At 42.5% G+C, this 23,927-nt stretch overlaps 1 protein-coding gene across 5 annotated transcripts in view; it reads left to right on the top strand.

Moving 5' to 3' along the window:
• The window catches only part of Actr6 (actin related protein 6), a 20,790-nt gene extending 7,674 nt beyond the window's left edge, over positions 1–13,116 (top strand). For 3 of the 5 annotated variants that reach the window (XM_087557129.1, XM_087557128.1, XM_087557127.1), the window contains 7 exons: positions 748–883; positions 994–1,050; positions 1,828–1,926; positions 2,011–2,089; positions 7,812–7,983; positions 10,341–10,479; positions 12,527–13,113. In XM_087557129.1, coding sequence (XP_087413255.1) covers positions 748–883; positions 994–1,050; positions 1,828–1,926; positions 2,011–2,089; positions 7,812–7,983; positions 10,341–10,479; positions 12,527–12,656 — 812 coding nt within the window. In that variant the 3' untranslated portion in view covers positions 12,657–13,113. Of the gene's footprint in view, positions 1–519; positions 884–993; positions 1,051–1,827; positions 1,927–2,010; positions 2,090–7,811; positions 7,984–10,340; positions 10,480–12,526 lie in introns of all 5 variants that reach the window. The other 2 variants (NM_001108081.1, XM_087557130.1) reach the window with 2 other exon arrangements.
• The last annotated feature ends 10,811 nt before the right edge of the window (positions 13,117–23,927 follow it).

The raw sequence follows: 23,927 nt of genomic DNA, 5'->3' as shown, positions 1-23,927 counted from the left end.
TGCACACTGAGTTCAAGGCCAATCTAAGCAACTTGGTGATAGCCTGCCACACAGTAAAAAGAGGCTAAATCATGAGTTCCAGGTCTATCCAAACTGTAGTGTTAGCTTCTGTCTTTGCTTCCAAAATAAAGCCAGCAGTGACAAAAGAAAAAGATTGTATTATTTTCTTTCTCTTACCATGTAAGTTAGTGTGCCTTTTAAAAATTGAAGCATTGAGATCTTAAACCAGTTCTGAAGGGACTGGAGAAATGGCCCAGTGGTTTAGACCACCTTCTGCTCTTACAGAAGACCCAGCTCACGTCCCAGCACCTATGTTCAACCACTCGTAACTGTAGTGCCGGCCTCTGCAGGCCTCTGCACTCATGTGCACAGACACATAGTTAATAAGGTCTGCAAAGAAGACGATTATACATACAGTTTAGAGTTAAAATGTTTTCTTAATTAAAGGCTTTTTTGTTGTAGTTTGTGTGGCTTTGTCATTGGGCGTTTTGTTTGTTCTGAGACAGTCTCTCTATATAGCCCTTGCTGATCTGGAACTCACAGAGATCCACCTGTCTGTCCTTTTGAGTACTGGGATCAAAGGTGTGCACTACCCCACTTAGCTTAAAGGCAGCTTCTTGTTGTTGTTGTTGTTGTTGTTGTTGTTGTTGTTGTTGTTTCTGTCTGCCTAGTTTGCCCCTTTTCCTTGTTATTTTAAGTGTGAGCATGTTGTGATTTGTCTGTCTTCCCTCGGTGTCCTGGAAACAGCTGGCGCTCTTAGTGCCCACAGGTATTTCCGCGATAACCCTTCTGAGCTCTGCTGCATTATTGTCGACAGTGGCTATTCCTTCACGCACATCGTTCCTTACTGTAGAAGCAAAAAGAAAAAAGAAGCAATCATTCGGTGAGCTCTGGTCAAATCATTATTTTCTTTATCATTTTATGTTACTTTCTTGCAGTCTCTTAGGAGGAAATATGTGATAACTGAACCAAGGTCGATTTCTCTGCTTTTAGGATAAATGTGGGTGGAAAGCTTTTAACAAACCATCTGAAAGAGATCATATCCTACAGGTAATACTGGGCTTTGAACCTGGGGAGGATGAGGGTCCCTCACACCCAGTTGGAGGTAGCCTAAATTTAAAAAAAAAAAAAGGGTCTGGAAAGATGGCTCAGAGGTTAAGAGCTCTGGCTGATCTCCCAGCGCACCCTGGTTTGATTCCCAGAACCTACACACAGGCTAACAACTGTTCATGACTTTAGTTGCAGCCCCCTTCTCTGGTCTCTGTGGAGATTGAACACAAGTGAACAGACATGTATGCAAGCAAAATACATATACATAAAGTAAAAATAATTTAAATGATACTTTAGAGTTATGTTCAGTTGCTGCTCATGTCAAATTTTATCCATTTATAAACTTCATTTAGTGTGTGTGTGTGTGTGTGTGTGTGTGTGTGTGTGTGTGTGTGGTGTGTGTGGGGGGGGAGAATTTGGTATCTGCATGTGTGTGTGTGGTGTGTGTGTGTGTGTGAGAGAGAGGGGGGAGAATTTGGTATCTGTGCAAGTGAGTGTGTGAGAGAGTGTGTGAGAGAGAGAATTTGGTATCTGTGCAAGTGTGTGTGTGTGTGTGTGTGTGTGTGTGTGTGTGTGTGTGTGTGTGTGTGTATTTGGTATCTGTGCAAGTGTGTGCCTCCATGAAGGTCAGAGGACAGCTTGTGGGACAACTTGATTTTCTCCTTCCAACTTGTAGGCTCTGGGGATTGAGCCCAGCATGTGAGGCTTGGAGGCAAGTGTCAGAATGTGCTGAGACACCTGGCCAGCCTCACATCATATACATTTCTGTTCTGTTAGGCAGCTCCACGTTATGGACGAAACTCACGTGATTAATCAGGTGAAAGAAGACGTGTGCTACGTGTCTCAGGACTTTTACAGAGACATGGACATTGCCAAGTATGTATAATAGTAATCTGTTAGTTGGGATGTTCAGATGATGTTAACAGTTACAGTTTCATAAATCTCTACTTTGTCTCCAAGGTTAAAAGGAGAAGACAATACAGTGATGATTGACTATGTTCTGCCTGACTTCAGTACAATCAAAAAGGGCTTTTGTAAGGTAACTTTTATATTTCTTTTTTGTTTTATATTTTTATTTGATATGTTTGGGTATTTTGCATGCATGTATATCTGTGTATTATGCATGTGCAATGCCCACAAAGGCCAGAGGAAGAGTATCTAATTCCCTGGAATTGGAGTTACAGACAGTTGTGAGCCACTGTATAAGTGCTGGGAATCAAACCTGGGTCCAGTGCTCTTAATTGCTAAGCTCTCTCTCCAGTCCTTTTAAGGTGCTTAAAAACAAAGTCCTTCATAATATCTTCTTAAGTGACAACCTCAGCCAGATTTGCAAAACATTTCACATCTAGCTAGATTGACAGGGTGTTACAGTGCCTGCCTTCCTTGTAGCCATTTCTTTAGGCACAAGTAGATAAATTTAATGAATAAGTTTCTCACTAAGACCGTTGTCAAGGACAAACTCCACTGCATGTTCCCAGTGTTAAGAGGCAGTTTGTCTTGATTGTCAAGATAATGTCCCTTTGTCTTTGATCAGCTCAGGGAAAGACAGTTCTGTGTTGGCGAATGTGAAATCTGACCCTCTAGTTAACTGGCTTGATAAAGACTCTTGGGCAATTAAAAATTTCGGCTCAACAGTGGTGACACACACCTTTATTCCCAGCATGGGAGGGAGGGGCAGGCAGATCTTGTGAGCTAGCCTAGTCTATAGAGTTAGTTCCCGGACAGCCAGAGTCACACCAGAGAAACCACCACCAACAACAATATAAAATTTCTATTCAGAAATGTAAGGAGATGGACTAGAAAGATGGCTCAGCGGTTAAGAGCACTGACTGCTCTTGCAGAGGTCCTGAGTTCAATTCCCAGCAACCACATGGTGGCTCACAACCATCTGTAATAGGATCTGATGCCCTCTTCTGTTGTGTCTGAAGACAGCTACAGTGTACTCACACATATTAAAGGAAGGAAGGAAGGAAGGAAGGAAGGAAGGAAGGAAGGAAGGAAGGAAGGAAGGGAGGGAGGGAGGGAGTGAGGGAGGGAGGGAGGAAGAAAGAGAAATGTAAGGAGACGTGATAGTATTCATTTAGAACTGTGGGAAATTGGCAACAGCCAAGATATCTAATAGTATATTCATATAATAAATGAATGAAAACAATACAGAGCTACATGATTAGCATGGCTTCACCCCAAAATGTAATGTTTAATAAGAAGCAATCTATAGAAAGGTATGCATACTTTCAGTGTATATAGATTACTTTATTTTGAATACAACAACAATAGCTTAGTTTTATATAGTTTCAAAGATTATGTGAGTGATGCACATTGAATATTAAAGGACATGATAATTTGTCAATTTACATCAAGCTGTTTAATGGTATTTATATTTTATGTAAATATTTGTACTTAGCATGCCTGAGAGCTTTTGTTTTTTCCCTAGTACAGAGGTGAAATACAGATCAAAACTGTCCCAAACATTTCGACTGCAGAGCTGTCTCATTAGACACACTTGACCATCCACATATTTTACATCTAATTATAATCACGATTGAGCGATAATAAGAGATGCAGTGGAGAACATGACACAGTGGTAAAGTTGTCAGTTTTGCATCTGTCACAGTGATTTCTAGTCTCTCCCAACCTGGCAGATCACTGGAGTCATAAGGGCATTAAAATCTGTGTGGTTTCCATTCTTCTTTCCAGGAGTTTTTAGTTCCTAAGCCAGAACTTAGTTTATTTCCTGCATAATGGACAGCCAACTATGAATCCTTCTCCTTAAGAACGTTGCTCCTTCTGTGTAAGTGACATGCCATTAGATTATCACATGATCTTTAAGTTCTGTCCATTCCTTCTTGTTTTCTCAGATCAGCCCAGCTCAGTAGCCAGCATAGGTAAGGTTGTCCTCTCAGCTGACCAGTATTTGTTCTCTGTGCTGGGGGAGGGGCGCGTGGGAGGTGACCACTGACAGATGGTCAGACACTGCACAAGAAGCAAGTGGCATTAAGGTTGTCAGGAGGTTTTCTTTGATCTGTGACCTTGTGAACAGTCGAGTTAGAGCTTGGACTTGTTTAGCTTCACACAGACTTCTTGGCTTTGACCTGAGTGGGCACGACAAGGAAGGAAGCAATCTGGACCCTCAGCACAGCGGGGAAGGTCCAGAGGTTCAGTAGGAGGATCTGTCGCAGGCTGGAAACATCTGAGTGGAGGAAGCCGCAGTTGCTAGTTCTTGCAAACACTGACCAACCACGAGACAGCACTCATACTTGGATTAGAGGGAGGCTTTGCCATTGTAAGCCGGACCCTTAAGGGGAAGGCTGTGCCACTTCCCCATGTGTTGCAGCATGGGTCTTACATGGCAGTGTCTGTCCACAGCATTCCCTCAGGGCCCCATCTACTGCCTGCAGTCACTCGGGCTTCCTGGCTGCCTCACACTAATTGTTAATGGCTTTCATGTAATGTCCACTTTTTCAAATGAGAACATAAAAATGTTAGTTGAACTGGACTCTTTCTAAATGAACTAATGCAATAAGTATATTTTTTAAAAAGAATATTTTATTCTTTAAGTTTCTTTAATACTTGATTTTGTTGTTTCCTGTTAGGAAAGCAAAGACATATTTATGACATTAGAAAAACACTCTTGCTTAGAAGGAGAAAAATGTTTGTGAGCCTTTATACTTTGTGTCTTAGTTAGGGTTTCTATCACCGTGAAGAGACCATGGCAACTCTTCTACAGGGAAACTTTCCTCTGGGGCTGGCTTACATTCTTTTCCTGTCAGGAAGCATGGTGGCACACAGCAGACATGGTGCTGGAGAAGGAGCTGAGAGTTCTACACCCGAGAGAGAGAGAGACTGGGCCTGGCTTGAGCATCTGAGACCCCAAAGTCCACCCCTAGTGACAGACTTCCTCCGATAAGGCCACACCTCCCAGTAGTGCCTCTCCTTGGTGACAAAGCATTCAGTCTGTGAGCCTGTGGGCCCATCCTATTTAAACCACCACATAGGATATTGTTGATTTGAACTGGGATACATTAGTCAGGAATGCTTGGGAAATATGAAGCTTTGATTTCTCCCTGCTGATAAAAAGAACAATAACAACAAATAGAGATGTAAGATCTATAGAATCATTGGACAAAAAACAGAAATTCTAATTTACGTCTTTCCAAAAAGAGGATGCCTGCTAAGGTATAAATTGTCAGACCTGAATTGAGAATATTTCTTTATCTTTAATGACTACCACTGTCTGCAGAACCATTATAACACAAACTGATAGTTTCTTTAATAGTACTGGAAATAAATGTATGAGGGTCATTCCATTCAGTAAACCACAGACTTCACTGACCAGCTTCTCACATCCTTCTAAATCCCTTCACTTGCCTATGTCTAAAGAAAGGTTTTGGAATTGTACCCTTGAAAACAGAAACTCCTTGTACTTCCCGATTACATATTAGTGACTAATGGCATTCGTGCTGACATTCAGCAAGGACACTGAGTACTGGCTCTTTTCCCGGTTAGATTATTTGGTCAGTCAACCTAATCATCATCTGTGAATCAGGGCTTTAAAACAGCTATAAACCTTTAATGTCCTTCAGTCAGTATTGGCTCAGCTAGCTTTCTAGTACTGAAAAAATGAATTATCCTGCAAACTGAAGTGTGTGTGTGTGTGTGTGTGTGTGTGTGTATGCGCGCACGCATTTTCTTTTTCTTAGAACAGGGTCTCCTCCTATAGCCTAGGCTAGCCTCAAACTTGCACAGTTCTCCTGCTTCACCTCCCATATGTTGGGATTGCAGGTGTATAGCATACCAGGCTGCGGTAGTTTGTATGCGCTTGGCCCTGGGAAGTGGCACCGTTAGAAGTCATGCTAGAGGAAGTGTGTCACTGGGGGACAGTGCTTTGAGTCCCATATGTATGCTCAAGTCTGGCCAGTATGATCCAGACCCTTCTCCTGGCTGCCTGTGGAAGACAGCGCCCTTCTGGTGGCCCTTGGACCAAGATGTAGAAGTCTTGGCTTCTCCAATACCATGTCTGCCTGCATGCTGCCATGCTTCCTGCCATAATGAACGGACTGAACCTCTGAATCTGTAAGCCAGCCCCAATTAAGTGTTCTTTATAGCAGTCGCCGTGGTCATGGGGTGCCTTCACAGCAATGAAACTTTAACTACACATAGGCATAATGTCAGTTGTAAGCTATTAGTAAATTTATAGGCTCTCTTCCATTCTGCCTAACACAGTGATATTCTTCTTTGGAGAGTAATATACTATTTTTCTTACTACAAAAATTATTTAATTGGGTTAGATGTGACATATTTATAGCTTCTTTGTTTTCTTTAACATGTATGCTATGAGCCGAGTGTTCCCAGGTAATAGCAAGCCAAATCATTGTATCCAGACTGTATGTAAAGGATAGTTCCGGGCACTTGAGGGAGCCGTGTGACTGTCCTGCGTGTGACCGTCCTGAGCCTAATTATACCATGAGTGAAAGGCAATGCGCCTGTCCTGGTGTTAAGTGAGACTTGTGGAATACATAAAATGTCTGATGCAGTTAATGGCACTGTTATTTCGCATGCCACTGCCCAGGAGTGCATTGAACACCTACCATATACAGGGAACCGTGTGGTGTACTAGGCAGTGCCTATGTGATAAACACTGTAGGTTGGGGAGGACTCCATGTATATTAAGGAAACAACATATACATATATGTGTGTACTTGCACATACATGTGTATACTCACATACATTACTCATTAGTAATACATACATTCTTCACATATTCTGAGTATGTTGTGGTGGAGAACTGCATCTATCAGCTGAATGACATGACCATAGCTGATTCTACAGGAAATGGTGACCGTTAGACTGAACAGGAGCATCGTTTAATGCTGTGGATCTTAAGAAGGAGAGACTCTTTCTAGCTCCTTCAGGTTCACAGCTCACTGACTGGGAAGGTTAGCAGAACCTAAAGACGAGAGTGGACCCGATTATGTAAAGTTCGTGTTTGCTGTATAGACCCAGTAAAAGTTGGCACTAAAGGGACCGTTTCAGCAATGTAAAGCATGTCTTTGCCTAATTGTTTGGAAATGGATTTTTATTGTCTGAGAATTTCATTCCTGCATTTAATGCCTTTTCAGACCCTCTTTCCTTTCTCTCGTCTTCCTCCGTATCCTTACCACCAGTCTCCTTCCTAACAAAGTGTGCTGTATTCTTCAACCGAGCCTACTTAGTGCTGCCCACGTACACGTGGGTGTAGGACCATCGACTGGAGTGACAGCCACATGTGCAAGTGTGGCCGTGTCACGTGTCCACCTCTGAAGGAGAGGAACAACCTGGGTCGGGACAGGAACTCAGGAGAGCAGATGCTGTCGCTGCATCATCTTTGCTTAGCAATGGAGTCACTGCAGTGACAGGGCAGCTGCGACATTCCCTCTTCTGTGTCCTCCTTTCCTTTAAAGACGCACAGAGTACAGCTGGAAGATTATCTGCAGGGTGGGATTGACAGAGGAACACAGCTCTCCCACCTACCCCACACCTGTCCTGGAACCTATTATGTAGCCCAGGCTGGCCTCGAATTCACAGAGATGCTCCGGCCTCTACCTCAAGCTAGTTTTTATTTGTGTACTATGGCAACAGAAGAGAAACCTCTTTTCTAACTTTTGAGAATCGTAAGACTTCTATAAGAACATGGTTACTCGACAAGTATTAGGTTTCTAATTATTATCTGTCCTATGAGCAAGGTACTGTAGCTCAAACTCTTTTTCTCGCTTTGCTTTAAGCCCAGAGAGGAGATGGTGCTGAGTGGAAAGTATAAATCTGGGGAGCAGATTCTTCGCCTTGCCAACGAGAGATTTGCTGTTCCAGAGATACTCTTCAACCCCTCCGACATTGGCATTCAGGAGATGGGGATTCCAGAAGCTATTGTCTATTCAATCCAAAACCTACCCGAAGGTACGCTAATGGTTAGAGTAAAATGTGAGAGAGAAATGGTACTGAAAAACCATAATCACAGTATTGTTTCTTAAGTAATTTTAAAAGATAACATCTGTATTATTGGCAGAAATTTCCAGATCATATAATGCATTTAAATAAGTCTTAGTTGATTTGTTCTGGATCATAAATTGTATTTTTTAAAAAGTCATTATGGTCTATTTAAGCATGAATATATCTTTCCTTAAGTTGCTCTGTTCATTTTAGAAAAGTATTTATTTATTTATTTTTTGAGGCACAGTCTTGCTATGTAGCTCAGCCTGGTCTAAAACTCAGGATCTTCCTGTTCAGGCTCCTGAATGTTAGAATTATAGGTGTGTGCTAGAAGGCTTGACGGAAAGCTCTAACCTAAACTTAAATAGAATTGAAATTGGGAGGTTTTAGTGGGCTGCTTTTTCAGTAGTTCATAAGACTGGTTTATTCATTATTTAGAATGACAGGATTACTTTTTTTTTTTTTTTCGATTTTTCATTCTTTTTTTGGTTTTTCAAGACTGGTTTCTCTTTTTCTGTGTAGCACTGGCTGTCCTGACTCTATAGAACAGGGTAGCTTCTAATCCACAGGTCTACCTCTGCCTCCAAGGTGTACATCTGGGTAACTTTTAATAAGATAAACAGGAAGATGGCCCAGGCCTTTGTGTATGAATCTGACAGCATGAGGTAATTTCCCAGAACTTACATAAAGGGGAAGGAGAAAACCAATGTCACAGAATGTCCTCTGACCTCTACACTTGGTCTGTGGCAAGAATGTCCCTCTCCTATCGTGTGTGTGTGTGTGTGTGTGTGTGTGTGTGTGTGTGTGTGTGAGAGAGAGAGAGAGAGAGAGAGAGAGAGAGAGAGAGTAGGCATACGCACAGTAATAATAAAATAAAATGAAGATGACTGGAGTATAGTGTTTCGTGGTGGCATCTGGATTTTTCTTATGTTTAAGTGTCCTTGAGTTTTGTTTTGTTTTGTTTTGTTTTCTTTTCTTTTCTTTTTTTCGGAGCTGGGGACCGAACCCAGGGCCTTGTGCTCGCTAGGCAAGCACTCTACCACTGAGCCAAATCCCCAACCCCGAGTTTTAGAATAGCTTAATATGCTGCCTTCCTACTAAAGGTGCATTTGTTTATATATGTGTGTATATAGTGTTTGTGTGTGTGTGTGTCTGTCTGCCTGTCTGTCTGTCTGTCTTGAGGTTATGTGTGCCACATGCATGCAGGTGTCCTCAGAAGCCTGAAGATGCCCTGGAGCAGAGGCTATGGGCAGTTTCAAACTGCTGGACGTGGGAATAGAACTCGGGATTTTTGGAAGAGTACTAAACTGTTTTAGCCACAGAGTCATCTCCCCAGTCCTTTCTTCCTTCTCTATCAGGAGCAGTCATGGCACCAGAAGAAGTCTAGTGCACACGGTGTACTTTCCTCTCAGTAATTACAAAGGGAAGGAAGGTCATGCTATCCCTCGCACGGCTGTTTTCCCGACTCACAGTGTCTATGTAGTTGCAGTCATAGAGTACAATACGAACACGGGGCTAACATGGGCAGCTTTATCCTGATGAGTAGAAGCAGTAGGTGTGGGTGGCCAGCGCCCATTACATCTTCTCGGGTTTCCCAGTTGTGCTCTAGGTGCACCTTATGATGCTGGCGTTTGCCATCACGTGCCGTTAGTGTTTGTTCACATCTGGCCTCTTCGTCTGAGGGCTAGATAGAGTGTGAGTGTGTTCCCCATCAAAGGTATGTACTGTGCAGTAGAGAGATCTGTGTTAGTGCAAGAACATAGAAATTTGGGCTATCAAATTAAAAATACAGAGGAAGGCCTTTCTGTTACAGAAGTTTATAATCTCGTCTGTGGTAAAGACTCCCTTCATTTTAGGAAAGAAGAATGATAAGTATGACTCAGTGTCTGATGCAGAAAGTTGCTTATCTGTGGCTTCCGTGCAAATATGATTGGTAGTCAGCAGTTCTCCCACCTTAGTGTTTTGTTTTAAAGACCTGTGAGGTTCACCACTGTCTTAGTGTCTCCCCCCGTGTAAACTCCCGCCTGGTGGTAAATTTTAAAATGTAGCCTCCTGTGGTGGGGCAGGTCTATAAGTCCTGGTACTCTAGGGAATGAGGCAGGAGGATTACAGTTTGAGGCCATCCTGTCCTATCTTGTGAGGCCTTGTCTTAACCAGCCACAACAGAATCTTAATAGTGAACACAAGAAAAAAATGTAAAATCTTAACCAGTGGACCCCCAGGTTGTGTGGCCTCCCAGCCACACCCTGACTTAATTGCCCACATTAGGAGATTTTCTGACACTCTTTTACTTCTTTTTTCTCCTTTCTTTTTTTCTTTTAAAGAAATGCAGCCACATTTTTTTAAGAACATTGTTTTGACGGGAGGAAATTCCCTTTTCCCTGGATTCAGAGAGCGGGTTTACTCAGAAGTTCGGTGTTTGACGCCAACAGACTACGATGTTTCTGTCGTGTTGCCTGAGAAGTAAGTATTGATTTATAGGGAAGCCAAGGGCAGCTTGCAGGGAGGGGGCTTGTGGAAGGTATGACTTTAAAGCTGGTAGATTTATTCCCCAGCGGGATCCTTGTTCTCTTTCTTTCAAAAATGAAATCTTAATTCTTGAGTGAGGTAGAAGAGGTGGCACGGACCATGCCGAGCACACGTTACATTGACACATGACAGAGCTCGGTAACAGGAGCTCTTTCCGTGTGTGTCTCAGTCCTCCTGCCGAGGCTGGTTATAGGCAAGGAAGCCAGACTGTTTCTTGACTTGTCTTAGACGTGCCACCTCGATAGGTCCCCTTGAGAGTATCGTTGCAACTTAAGCTGTAAAAGTTAAGGCAGATCTTCAGAGCTGTGGGAGTGGACTTAAATAGCATCCTACTCCAAGTTTGCATTGGACATTGGAGAGAGAAGGCCTTGTGAGCCCCTGACTCATGCTGAGTTCATAGCAGTGACCAGAGGAAAGCCCCATTACATCACCTGCGTCAAAGGGCTTTCATCTTATTGTCATTATATGTACATGATGTGCAGGGTTGGGGATGTGCACATACTCCAGGCATGCATGTGGAGGTCACGGGACAACTCTATGGAGTTGGTTTCCCTACACCTTTACCTGGGTCCCAGTGGTTAAACTCATGTTGTCAGTCAGGCTTAGGCAGCAAGAAGTTACCCTGTAAGCCAACTACCTCACCTCTCCAAAACAGGAGTTCCCTTTGTCGTTTGTTGGAGATAGTCTCACTGGCTGGTCTGAGACTATGTAGACCACAGTAGCCTCAAATGCATAGAGATCGCTCTGCCTCTGCCTTCTGAGTGCTAAGACTAAAGGCTTAGCCACCACACCATGGCCAGATGGGAGTTCTTAACCTTAAGATTGTCTAGTGTCAGTGGCAGAGTTACAAATGAGATCCTAGTCTAATTAAATTTAAATTCACACTGAAGTATTTTTCAAAGTCAGTAAACCAGGCCCTTATCTAAATCATCTTTTAGTTTTCTTTTTTTTATTTTTTTTATTTTTTTGAGCTTCAGCATTGCTTGTTGTGTAGTTACAACAGACCCCAACTGGCGTTCATTGTGCGCATGCTCCCAAGTGCTGGGGTCACAGATGTGAACCACCTATAAAACTGCCATTTAAAGCTAGTAGACCTTAAAATTGTTTAAACTAATCTTTAAATTAAATCCTTACTGAAACCTTTCAAAGGAATAAGGAATTGTTAAATGCTGGAATCATTTTTGTCAGCAGTAATGCTCATATACTTCCTGACATTTTTTATCTTGCAGATACATGCCCAAGGCCGAGGGACTGACAAATTAGCTATTGTTCTTTAATTCCAGGAATCATAATGGGCATTTCTCCTCCACCCCCCCCCAAAAAAAACCCATAGAGGTACAAATATAAAGATATAAGTCAGCCTGTTGATAAAGGTTGCAGATGCAGTGTGTGAGAACAGTTGTCTCCATTGGTCTGCTCAGCTGGGGATGTGGTAGCGCTGAGTCAGCACAAAGCTGGCTCGGCTGTGGTCAGCAGAGCCAACCTGCATGCTTCACGGCTCACTCGTGGGTTTTACCTACTGTCTGACCTCTGTGGGACTATCAGCAGTGTTCTATAGCAGCCACAGGACAGACTGAAGATGCCCTGAGACAGCTGCAAGGTTTACAGCGTAGATGCAGGGTAACTTAGACCCTCCCATTTCCGTCCCATTAGGGACTTAGGCAGCTGGTCTGTGGCTTCTGTGAGAAGCACTAGGTTAATACTTCTTCACTGGGTTTAGGGCCAGAGTTGGAACATTTCCCCCTTTACTCATCTACAGCTTCTGAGTATGTTCTGGGGTTTTCACTAAAAGAAGAGGGGGTCATCCATAGGGCACACAGGGAAGAACCACCCACTGTTTGTACTGGTGAGGAAGAGCTTATCTCTACACCATAAATGAGATTCCATTAGGTTGAAGAAGGCGTCCAGCTGTTTAGTTCATGAGTGGCATTTGCTCTATAGTCACTTGGTGCTGGGTTCATTTGTGTTGTCTCTGTTTCAGCCCTATCACTTACTCCTGGGAAGGTGGGAAATTGATATCTGAAAACGATGACTTTGAAGATATGGTGGTTACAAGAGAAGACTATGAAGAAAATGGACATAGTGTCTGTGAAGAGAAATTTGATATTTAAGAAACATTTCTGAATGAAAGACTTGGAAAGTTTATTTCAAAGTTCCTTTTATTGGAGGTTAAGAACTATGTTACTTTTCATCATAAAGCCTTGAACTTACATAACTATTCTGAGTCATGGCTGAGGTGCACAGGCTTCTTAAATGGGTTATTACAGTAAACTGTAATTCAGCCGTGTTTCATTAAGTGCACTACTCAGCAATTCTATACTGTTCCTGAGAATAAATTATTTTTCATGAGAAAGTAAAAGAGCAAATATTTAATTCTTCATACTTGAAAACACAAATTGAAATATCCCACCCATCAGTTTTCTTTAGAAGGTACTTTGTGTAGTTTTGACTGTGCTTAGCTAAAGTATTTACAGACTGTTAAGATTCTGCTGCCTTAGAACTAAGTATTTTATTTAAAGTTTGTTATTCTTATTTGTACATAATAAAATTTGAAAAATCAATATTAAATATGTCTGTGCTATGTTTATTTTTTACTTAGTGTAAGCTTGCAAGATAGAGATGTCTGTAGTGTTTGTGATCACCACTATTTTGCAGAAACATACTACTTTGTTTCAGAAGTTCTTTTATTCGACCCATAGTCAACATATTAAGATAAGGTGCTTAGTGACTGTACTCTTCTGGAGCATGCTCAAGGGCCTGTGTCTGAGCTCTGCATTTCCAAAGCAATAGCTTCCCAATAGCTTCCCAAGGGCCTGTGTCTGAGCTCTGCATTTCCAAAGCAATAACTTCCCAAAGAATGAGTTAGTAATTTCCTTGAGTTAAAACATGGCATCCTAGAGGAAACTCAAGAAGAACTAAAAAGAAGCACATTAAAACTCAAAAACCAAACAATTCAGAAGTCTCAAAAAGTCCCTTAAGCTTAGCAGAAGCACAAGACCTCTTCCTTCCTGGCATATGTTAATATTAATGCCTTCTGAGAACAAACTTTCTGACCTGCAAGTCATGTAGAGCACTCCAAGGTTTCAGCTTTTTCTAAGTTGTTGCCCATGCTGGTGGGCTTTCAGTGACACAGCTGCCTTTGAGACATCTGTGTTGCTATAAGTAATCCCTCACCCATCTTCCTATAAATAATGCCAATAAACATCTTGGTTCACCAAATTGTATTTGGGTTATGTTGTTATTTTGGTCTGTTGTCTGTTCCCTATCTGTGATAAGTAGATATTTATTTATGCCTTGCCCTGGATAGTGTCACACAACACAGCAAACGGGTCAGAGAAGGTGCTGGGACTGGATGAGTGATAGACATGATCGCATGGGAGTCCCATATCTGTAGAGGTCAGAACTGTCAAAAAAAAAAAAAAAGTGCCCCACCACAAGGCTGGATAGCTGCATGAAGAATGAAACTACATCCTCTTTCCCTGCAACTCTAAATGGATCAAAGACCTGATCCTGGGATCTGTTTCAGGAGAAAGTCAGAAATATGTCTCAACTTAGAGGCACAGGAAAGAATTTTGTGAACAGGATAGAGCAGCATAGACATTAGGACCAACCACTGACACATAGGACCTTGTGAAGTTAAAAACTTATGTATAGCATAGGTCACCATCATGTGGTGAAGAGGCACCCTACAAGAAAGGGGAAAAAAAACATTTGTCAGCTGTATGTCTGGTGAGGGGTTAGTGTTTAACACACCTAAAGGCATGCACCTTTCACTCCAGCTCTTGGGAGGCAGAGGCAGATGGATCTGAAAGTTCAAGGCTAGCCTGGTCTATGGAGCTTGTTCCAGGATCTATACAAAGAAGCCCAGCCTCAAGCAGGCAAACAAAAAGAATTAGAAACATGTCTTATATATCTATTACTGCTTTGGAAGTGCTATGTTCTTTCTGAAAACAAAAACCCCTATTGTTTCAAATCATTAACGAAGAAAATGCAACCTCAAGTCAGTGAATGCTGATGTCATTAAAAAGTCTGTGTGTACAGGTTTTCTAAACTAATCTATGTGCTTTACATCTTGAGAGACAATGTTTGGTTTCAGATTTTCCAGCTTCGTCACAATAAATAGATTCCTTCTGTCTAGAAGAGCTTCACTGGATAACTAGCATTCTAGATAACTCTGGTGCAGACGGACTCTTGCCACACTGTCAACAATACTTGCCTACAAAGAGGTACTTATTAAAATAGCCTGACTCATGGAAGAAGGTGTGTGTCTGTGCTTCATTTTTTGAGACAGGCTCTTGGTGTACTGTCTAGAGAGAGAGCCTGGAGTTTTAGGCTCCTTCCACTTCTGACCTGCCAAGATGGGAAGAGTACTAGCTGTCTCTCTCTGCTGCCTTGAACCCTATCATGCCAGGATAAACCATCACAGTGGACTGCATACCTTTAAACCGTGAGCAAGAATAAATCTTTCCTCTCTTAAAAAAAAATTGTTTCTTACTGTAGTAATGACTTCTAAAGTTCTACTTCTTCTAGAAGAGCTCTCATAAATGCTTTTCAATATCTAGTTCAGACCTTAAGCCCAGGGTTAAATATTGTTACCACTCTGAAGCCTTTCAGATATCTTAAGAAATAAATCCATTGTCTCCAGAGTTGCAACCACAGCTTCATGTTTACGGTTCTTCTGCTGGATTTTCTTTTCTAAGAATGGGACCCTGACTCATCCATTTTATATCTCCAGCATAATTCCTAGTGCAGAGAAATGCTAATTACACTCATGATTGATTAATTTGGTAGCATTATCAGTCATCAGGTTTGATAAGTTATTTCTCCGACAGTGAAATGAGTCGATTAGAGCCAGATTAGATTACATTAAATGCAGGTTTATTGGGAAGCTGCTTTTGGGTGGGCATGTTCACTGGTCCTAAGGAAGGAGTCAAGGGAAGGTTTAAGCAACGGGTCTGAAGGTACCTGGAAGAGAATGGGGGACAAGGGACGAGAAGAAGGATGCCAAGACAAGAGTCTGATCAAGGCGACAACATTATTTTTCCCCAAGGCTGAATTTATAACAGAACATGGGTAGCAGAGGGCGGGGGGAAGTAAGAAACATTTACGCAGGCCAAGGACACAGTATTCGTGTGGTCAGGGAATCGGCTGATGTTGACAGACTGTCAGAAAGGTCATAGGTTTGTCATATCTATTAGTCAGCAGGAGAATTTTATCATATTATTATTTTTCTTGACCACCAGATTTGTATTAGTCTTCTGCAGCTGGCTGGGGATTTTCCATGAACCTAGTCATACTTAATTCTAACATCAACAATGGAGGACTTCAAGGGCATCGCTCCCGACAGGAAGGGAGAGAAGACAGGAGACGGGGGAGAGAGAGAGAGAAAGAGGTACACACAGAGAAAAAGAAGAAGCAAAATGTCTAAATTATATAGGCTAGAGTCTCTGGGACAAAGACAGCTCTATCCCTGGGCTGGAAAGTTCAGGGTTGGGGGTCAGTGTATGCCAGGTAGGGACCTGGGATGCTGGGAGAACCTGGGGGCCAGGTCTGCTTTGATATAAAAGTAAGCACCTCAGTTCCTTGTCTTTGCTGTGTTTAATAAAGAGAAGCCAGAGACATGCTTGGCGGAGGCATAGTATGGTGTTGGGGAAGGGGATGCCTCTGCTGGCCTATGCTGAGGCACACCTTCCCCCTGAGGTACCAGCCACACGAAGGTATAGTATAGAATAGAGTTTATTTAGGGCATGGGGAGGGGAGTTGAGGGGTACTAGGGACAGGGAAAGGCAGGGGGGAGAGGAATAGAGGCTAGCCATGAGCACATGGAGAGAGAGGAGGGAGGGGAATGGGAAGGGGGGAAGAGGGTAAGGGAGCAAGAGAAGAGAGCAAGATCAAGAGAGTGAGGAGGGGACAAGCAATCCCTTGGTGTGGGCTTAAGACCCTCACCCTAGCAGCCTGGAAGTCTGTCTTCCGCCAGCAGCCTTCAGATGAAGATGTAGAACTCTCAGCTCTGTCTGCACCATGCCTGCCTAGATGCTGCCATGCTCCCACCTTTGATGACCCTCTGAACCTGTAAGCCAGCCCCAAATACATACATGTTGCTCTTTATAAGACTTGCCTTGGTCATAGTGTCTGTTCACAGCAGTAAAACTCTAAGACCCTTGCCAGATACAGGTCTTTGAACCTTAAATCTCACAGCCTTCAGAACTCCAATTAATGCATTTTCTAATTATTCAGTCATTCTACTGTAGCAGCATAAAACAGGGTAAGTCTGGGTCAGTGGATAGACTTGCTCAATTGTAAAAAGGATTCTAAAGTCTCTGAATTGCAGAAGACAGACAAGGGTGATCAGATAACACCTAACGGGAGATGAGAATCCTACAAATAGTAGAATGGTGAGCTTCTTGCTAAACCTACTTAGTAGAGTTACCTGTTAAAACAGGCTTTGGTAAGGAAGGACACAAATGGATCTGGGAGAGAGTTCAGAAGCCTTAAAATCTGACCAAGCAAAGAATCTTCGTCATACCCCAATCTGTGAATCATAGGTTAAATATTACTCAAGCATGAAAAATCAGAATAAATTCTTGTGGAAATTCACTGAGTATTTTTACTAGAAGATAAGCATTTATTTATTTAATTAACACCCCCCTAAAGTTTTGCATATGAGCATACTGCCCCAAAGTTTTTAGTCTAAAACTGAATGGCATTATCCTTAGGATTTAAGTTCCCTTTAAGCCTAATAAAATAGTAATAATAGTAATAATAATAGTAATATATACAGCTGCCACTAGGTGGCAGTGAGTTGCTGGTACAGGTACTTCTGCTTCGAAATCATGGCCAAGGACACAAAAGAACCACTTAGGAGAAGTAAACTTTCTCTATAAAAAAGTTAGAATTAATATGTATATATATATAAACATACGTGTCTGTGCATGTGTGTATTATATATATACACATATAAACATATGTGTCTGTGCATGTGTGTATTATATATATACATATAAACATATGTGTCTGTGCATGTCTGTATTATATGTACATTACTGAATATTTCACAGAACATCATTCAGTTTAAATAATATCGCATTTATATAAAGCACGACTCACTGTCCTCATCGAGGCTCTACTTCTTTAGGTGCCACAGCTTCTCCGGCTACTACCATAACAGGAAAACTGTGATCAGAGCATAAGCCCACAGGACACACCTCCCAGTCAACCCGTGCTTGTGCTTTGCTATCATCTGGTCCAATCTTCAATGTAAATACAAATCTATATGCACATACATATACACACATCCACACGCCACTTTTTTTTTTTTTTTTTGAGCTAGAAGTCTGAAGGTACAGCATGAAGTGACAAGGAGCTAACCCTGTGGTACAGGCTGGACTTAAACTCGTGACAGTCCTTAGCCTCCTGAGTACTGGGATTTATAGGCATCAGGGTTGGCATATTTGTTTTATTATTTTATTGGGTTCTTATATCTACTTCCTTTCCAGTCCGTATTCCACCCTGATCCCTTCCAATCCCCCAACACTAGGTAGGAGAGGAAGAAGGTTAGAGGGGATAGGGGTTGTAAACTTCTTTAGACCACTTCCTGATGATTAGGGTCGTTGGGTTTCTTGGGGGGGGGGCAAGTCTAATTTTCATTGTCAGGATATCCAGCAGCCCAGCAACAGCAAAGAAAGCAGCAGCAGGGGGCAGCAGGGGCTGCTGCAGGCTCTCCCATGTAGACCCTCTGCAGAGTCCCCCGAGTTAAACTGGGGGGCAAAAATAACCGCCAATCCTCACCCAGGGTGAGAAACATCAGGGTTAAAGGCTGTGGACAAACTGAAGCAGTCCCATACTCCACACTTGGGATGAAAACAAAAACATGGGTTTTTTTTTTTTAAAGAAACCAAAGTTCTCACTACATATTAGTCACTAGGCGTGATAAATTTGTGTCTGTGTGTATGTAGGTGTAAGTACATGTGTTCACAGAGAGGCTAGAAGACACTATTGGGAATCTTTTCTCTCTTGCCTCTTGCTCCTCTGAGGCGGAGACTCTCCTGGAGTTGCAACTCCTGCTTTCTCAGCTGTTCTGAAAGCCCCAGTGACACATTTACCTCCATTGCCTTTGAACCTGGGGTGATGGTGTGTGAAGGTTGCCTGGCTCTTTATGTGAGTGCTGGGATTCAAACTCCACTCCTCTTAAGATTTATTTATTTTATGCATATGACTACACTGTTGCTGTCTTCAGGCACACCAGAAGAGGGCATCAGATCTCATTACAGATGGTTGTGAGCCACCATGTGGTTGCTGGGAATTGAACTCAGGACCTCCGGGAGAGCAGTCAGTGCTCTTAACCACTGAACCCTCCAGGCCCCTCCTCTCCTTTTGATTTTTTGTTCAGCAAGCATTTCTAACCACCTCTCCAGTCCCATTATGTCTACTTTAGTTAATGAGTTAATTACTTAATTAATCAACTTTCAATATAGGGTTTCTTTAGAAACCTGGCTTTCCTGGAGCTCACTCTGTGGATCAGGCTGCCCTTGAACTCAGAGATCCATCTGCCTCTGCCTCTGCCTCCCGAGTGCTGGGATTAAAAGCACACACGACCACGTCTGGCTTACGTTTATCCTTTGTTATGTTTAATACTCACAAATTATCTTCAGAGATGATAGGCCAAATTCGGGAGTTTTATTTTAGAAATTGAAATTACAAAACTGAGGCTCAAAGAGAAGATATATGCTGAAAGCTTTTAATATTCTAAGCAGTCGATTCCATGGCAGAGAAATACCATTAGAGTATTGATCCAAGTGTCTGTCCGAGAGATGACCAGCAATTTTTTATCAGTTCATGTTGAGAGGCTTGCTCTTTCCCTGGGGGCTGGCATGGGGTACGGCTGCACATTTACAATAGTCTCCTGTTTTCTTATAAACCAGCTTCTCACGTCGTGCACTGGAGGTATATTAAAGACCTTCCTAATTCTGAAAATAACACATTGGGAAAGTTAATCATTTTTTTTGAACTTATAAATTCTTTGTGAATCTCACATCATGCACCCCAACCCACTCATCTCCCCATATCAATCCTCTGCCCTTGCAACCTCCCCACGCAAAGAAAACAAAAAATAAAAAATAAAAATAAATAAATAACCCCATCTCCCTGTGGGAGCTGCAGTGTGTCACGATGTGTCACTGTACATCTTTTCGCACAAACAGCTTTACTTGCAAATGTTCATTGCAGTGAGTCATTGGTCTGGTTTGAGGTCTCTGACTTCTGCTACGCCATCAATAGTGAATTTCCACTAGGACACCTTGGATATCCTGTTGTTGCTCTGTATCATGGGGATCTGCTTTGGTTCTGCAGGACCGGTCCCTTCATGCGCTCTATCAATTCATAGATGGGTGGATGTTGGGGTGGCCAACTGGATCTGGGCCTGGGTGGTACCTGCGTTGGTCAGCCTGCCAGCTCTCCAGTGGTCGTGCCATTGGGGTAAGCACTCTAGCACTGTCTGCTTGAGTGCTGTAGCCGGTGAGGGGCAGGGCCAGCTCCTCCATGCTGACCAGGTTTGGGAGTGGGCAGCTCTCCCAGAGAAAGTTAATCTTTTAATAGAAAATATCACTATACTTGGTTTTCTGCTTCTTTTTCAAGTTGGAAGAAACACAGAAGTCCTATAGCTTAATGTTCTATTGTAAGAGAACATCTGAAGAGTTGATTAATAATCTACCCATAAAGTAGAAGCAAAGTTTGAAATATATATACATATATATCAAGGCAGACCTTTGTTGTATCTCGGAAGAGACCACACCACACTGCCCATTCTCTAACCCAGTCCCAATCTTCATTGATAATCTTTGTGATAGTATGAATCTTTCACTGGAAAGGTATATCTGCATAGGTATACATAGTATTTTACAAAACATACTGTTATACTGTGGGGAATTTTTTATTTAATGAGAATAACTCTTGCCTTCAGAAACTGAACTTGAACTTTTTTTTTTTTTTTTTTTTTAGTTTTGGTTTTTCAAGATAGGGTTTCTCTGTACCTTTGGCTGCTTTGGTGCTTTGAATCTTGCTCTGTGGACCAGGCTGGCCTCAAACTCCTAGAGATCCGCCTACCTTTGCTTCCCAAGTGCTAGGATTAGAGCAATGTACCACCATGCCCTGGCCTTAGAAACTGAACTTTGTCAGACCTTGCAACTAAGTTAAGAATAAGCTTTGAGACCATTTGAAAGTTTATACTTGGTCTATTTTCCAGGTGTGTGTTTACTTTAACTGACACTTCAGAAACAATGTAACCAACCTTAGGTGCCTAAGACAGCTTTTACAACTTAAACACTTAGCTTTAATTTTAAACTATGTGTTTATTTTTCCATACCGTGACCCGGAATAGTGGTGTATGTGTGTGTGTGCTTGCGTGTGCTTGCGTGTGTGTGTGTGTGTGTGTGTGTGTGTGTGTGTGTACACGTGTGTGTGTGTGTGTGTGTTGTAATCATTTACTGAAAGCAGGCAATAGATTGAAAACAATCTTAAACAAAATCCACCATAAAATTTGGGAGGATTATAAGGATATAGGTTGATAACATTTGTTCACAGTTTTGAGTGCTATCTGGGTCACTAGGAGTCAATTCATTGTAAAAAATTATGTTAAAATTTTTCTGCAAAAAATTCCTCATTCTTCCCTCATACTGTATGTTCTATACTGTTCAATAAATACAGAACAAAACTCTTTGTTAGGGACAGACAGCAAGGCAGACATTACACACCCATATGCTCCCAAACACACACACACGCTCCCAAACACACACACACACACACACACACTCACTCACACACCACAGATAGTGTTGGGGTAGAAATCTCGGTTCGCATCCAGACAAAACAAACTAACATGGTTCGATGTGGAGAGATTTAATGAGAGAAGAAGAGTAAAAGTGGGAAGGAATGAAGGCCGGCCATGAGCACATGGAAGGAGGGGGGAGGGGGAGAAGGGACAGGGACAAAGAGGGCATGAGAGTAGAGAAGAGTCAGGGCAAGGGCAAGAGCAAGAGAGCAAGGAGGGGCCAAGCAGCCCTTTATATAGTCAGGCATACCTGGCTGTTGCCAGGCAACTGTGGGGCGGAGCATAGCTGGCTATTGCCAGGTAGCTGTGGGGGTGGAGCTTAGACAGAATACCAACGTCAGACATATATAGCAAACAGATGGGATAGACACAGATTACAGACATCAGAGAGAGGTGGATGACATAGACAAACAGAGAGTTCAAATCTGTGTCCATTGTTGGTCTAAACTACTTATTCTAAGATAAAGAATACTTGGATGTGGCATCAATACGGTGCACCAGACTTTGGATATTTGAAATCTTCTCATCTCATTCCCTTGAGACGGTCTCTAACTCAACCTGGAGCTAGGTTTCCAGCTAGCAAGCTCCTACTTCTGCCCCTAATTGTTGTAGAACATTTTAATCCCAATCCGGGTTTCTACAATGCCTTGGTCATTCAGGTCCCGGATAAAAGATACACAACTTTTATTGTTTACAATAAGCCTTAATCAGTACAATAGCTGGACAGATATCTACCCTCTATGCTATTCAAATCTATTTCCTATCGATAGCCAAGAGTTATTACTTACTATGGTTCATCTTGGCTGCTCTTAACTCCAAATGGTCAGCCCCCAGGGTCATGTTTTCTTAACTCCTAATCCATGGCTACTTTGTCATCCTCTTCACTTTCTTCTCTCATTCACGGTTCTCTTCTGACCCCTCAAGCCCAGGAACCCTAAAACCTGCCTATGTCTCTTCTGCCTAGCTATTGGCTGTCGACATCTTTATTCACCAACAGAAATAACTTAGGGCAGGTGGTGGGTGGGGATAGGTGGGTGGTGGGTGGGTGGTGTTGTAGTAATTATTAAATAATGAATCTACATCCCACTCTAGTGCCAGCACCACAGTGCCATATGGCATTAGCAGGTAGCCAGTGGCAGCTGGCTCTAGGGCACCATACCACGCTACCTCTAACTATCCTCTATCCCTGGCAGTCTCTCCGTCCCCATTGCTAGCTGCCCTCTCCTGGCTGTATCAGCTGGGAACTCTCTGGTCCCAGCAACCCTGTAAAATCAAGACTCAAAAGCTTAGAATTTAGCAATCAGACTTACTTGTTATATTCTCAATCTACAATTCATCCACCCAATAAACTCAGAGCCAACTGAATAATGCTATAAACTGCCCACCTAAATAAGATAGATTGACCTATAAAAATCCATCCCTTAAGAAATATTCATAACTACCTGTGGCCATTTAAGGCCACATGGATCTGGGTCGTCCTTCTCTGCCTCCGTCTTGGTTCTCCTTTCTCTTTTCCTCTTCTCCCCTGCCGTACAAAAACTTTGTCCCTGCCTTACTTTTTACTGTCCAATTACAGGCCTCGCCTTAACTTGTGCCAGCCCTCACCTGCCTATAGACATCAACCTACAGGGTGGAAGGTCACATAGCTTCACTTGGGTCTATGTGAGGACTCGCTTGTCTCTGAGGCAACCAGGTCTTGGGGGCCTGCACTTAGTATTGCAATATGCAGCACAAGATAAAACCCCGACACTTCATAGTCCTGGGATTTCAGGTATGTACACTCATACTTGGCATTTTTTTCAAAGATTTATTTATTCAATTTATGCATGAGTACACTGTCACAGTCTTCAGACACACCAGAAGAGGGCATCGGATCCCATTACAGATGGTTGTGAGCCACCATGTGGTTGCTGGGAATTGAACTCAGGACCTCTGGAAGAGCAGTCAGTGCTCCAGCCCCATACTTGGCATTTTTAATAGAAGCTGAGGATTCACATTTGCGCAGCAAGCACTCTTACCTGCCTCATTCCTTTCTTGACCTTAAAGTTAGCACACAAAGTAATGAATTTCATTGTGACATTTTCATAAATATGTCTGCATAGTTTTAATTGGGAGCTTGAATCTAAGCACTGAAATCCAAGACAAATAAAGCAGCTTTCGTATAAAAAGGTGGAAACCGATACCAACTCAGGGTGTTTTTTAAGCACTTACATTTTAAACCCCATTTTCCTCGTGACTAGTGACGACGACGATAATAACAACAAAAAAAATGCAATTAAAATGCTTTCTGTTTCTGTGTAACTTTTAGTGGAAACTGAATCTGTAACCCATGCCAGTTTAAGAGAGTGGTGCCGGGGTTGGGGATTTAGCTCAGTGGTAGAGCGCTTGCCTAGCAAGCGCAACGCCTTGGGTTCGGTCCCCAGCTTCGAAAAAAAGAAAAGAAAAGAAAAGAAAAAAACCAAGAGAATGGTGCCAGAGGGTGAACTAACCAGTGTGACAGACAGCAAGGAAACAGTGAGAGTAAACGAGGGCAAAGGGAGGTTGGGGGAGGGGCTGA

This window comes from Rattus norvegicus, chromosome 7 (assembly GCF_021556685.1).
Source record: "Rattus norvegicus strain SHRSP/BbbUtx chromosome 7, alternate assembly SHRSP_T2T, whole genome shotgun sequence".
Classification (NCBI taxonomy): Eukaryota; Metazoa; Chordata; class Mammalia; order Rodentia; family Muridae; genus Rattus; species Rattus norvegicus.
This window is presented reverse-complemented; position numbering and strand designations above follow the sequence as displayed.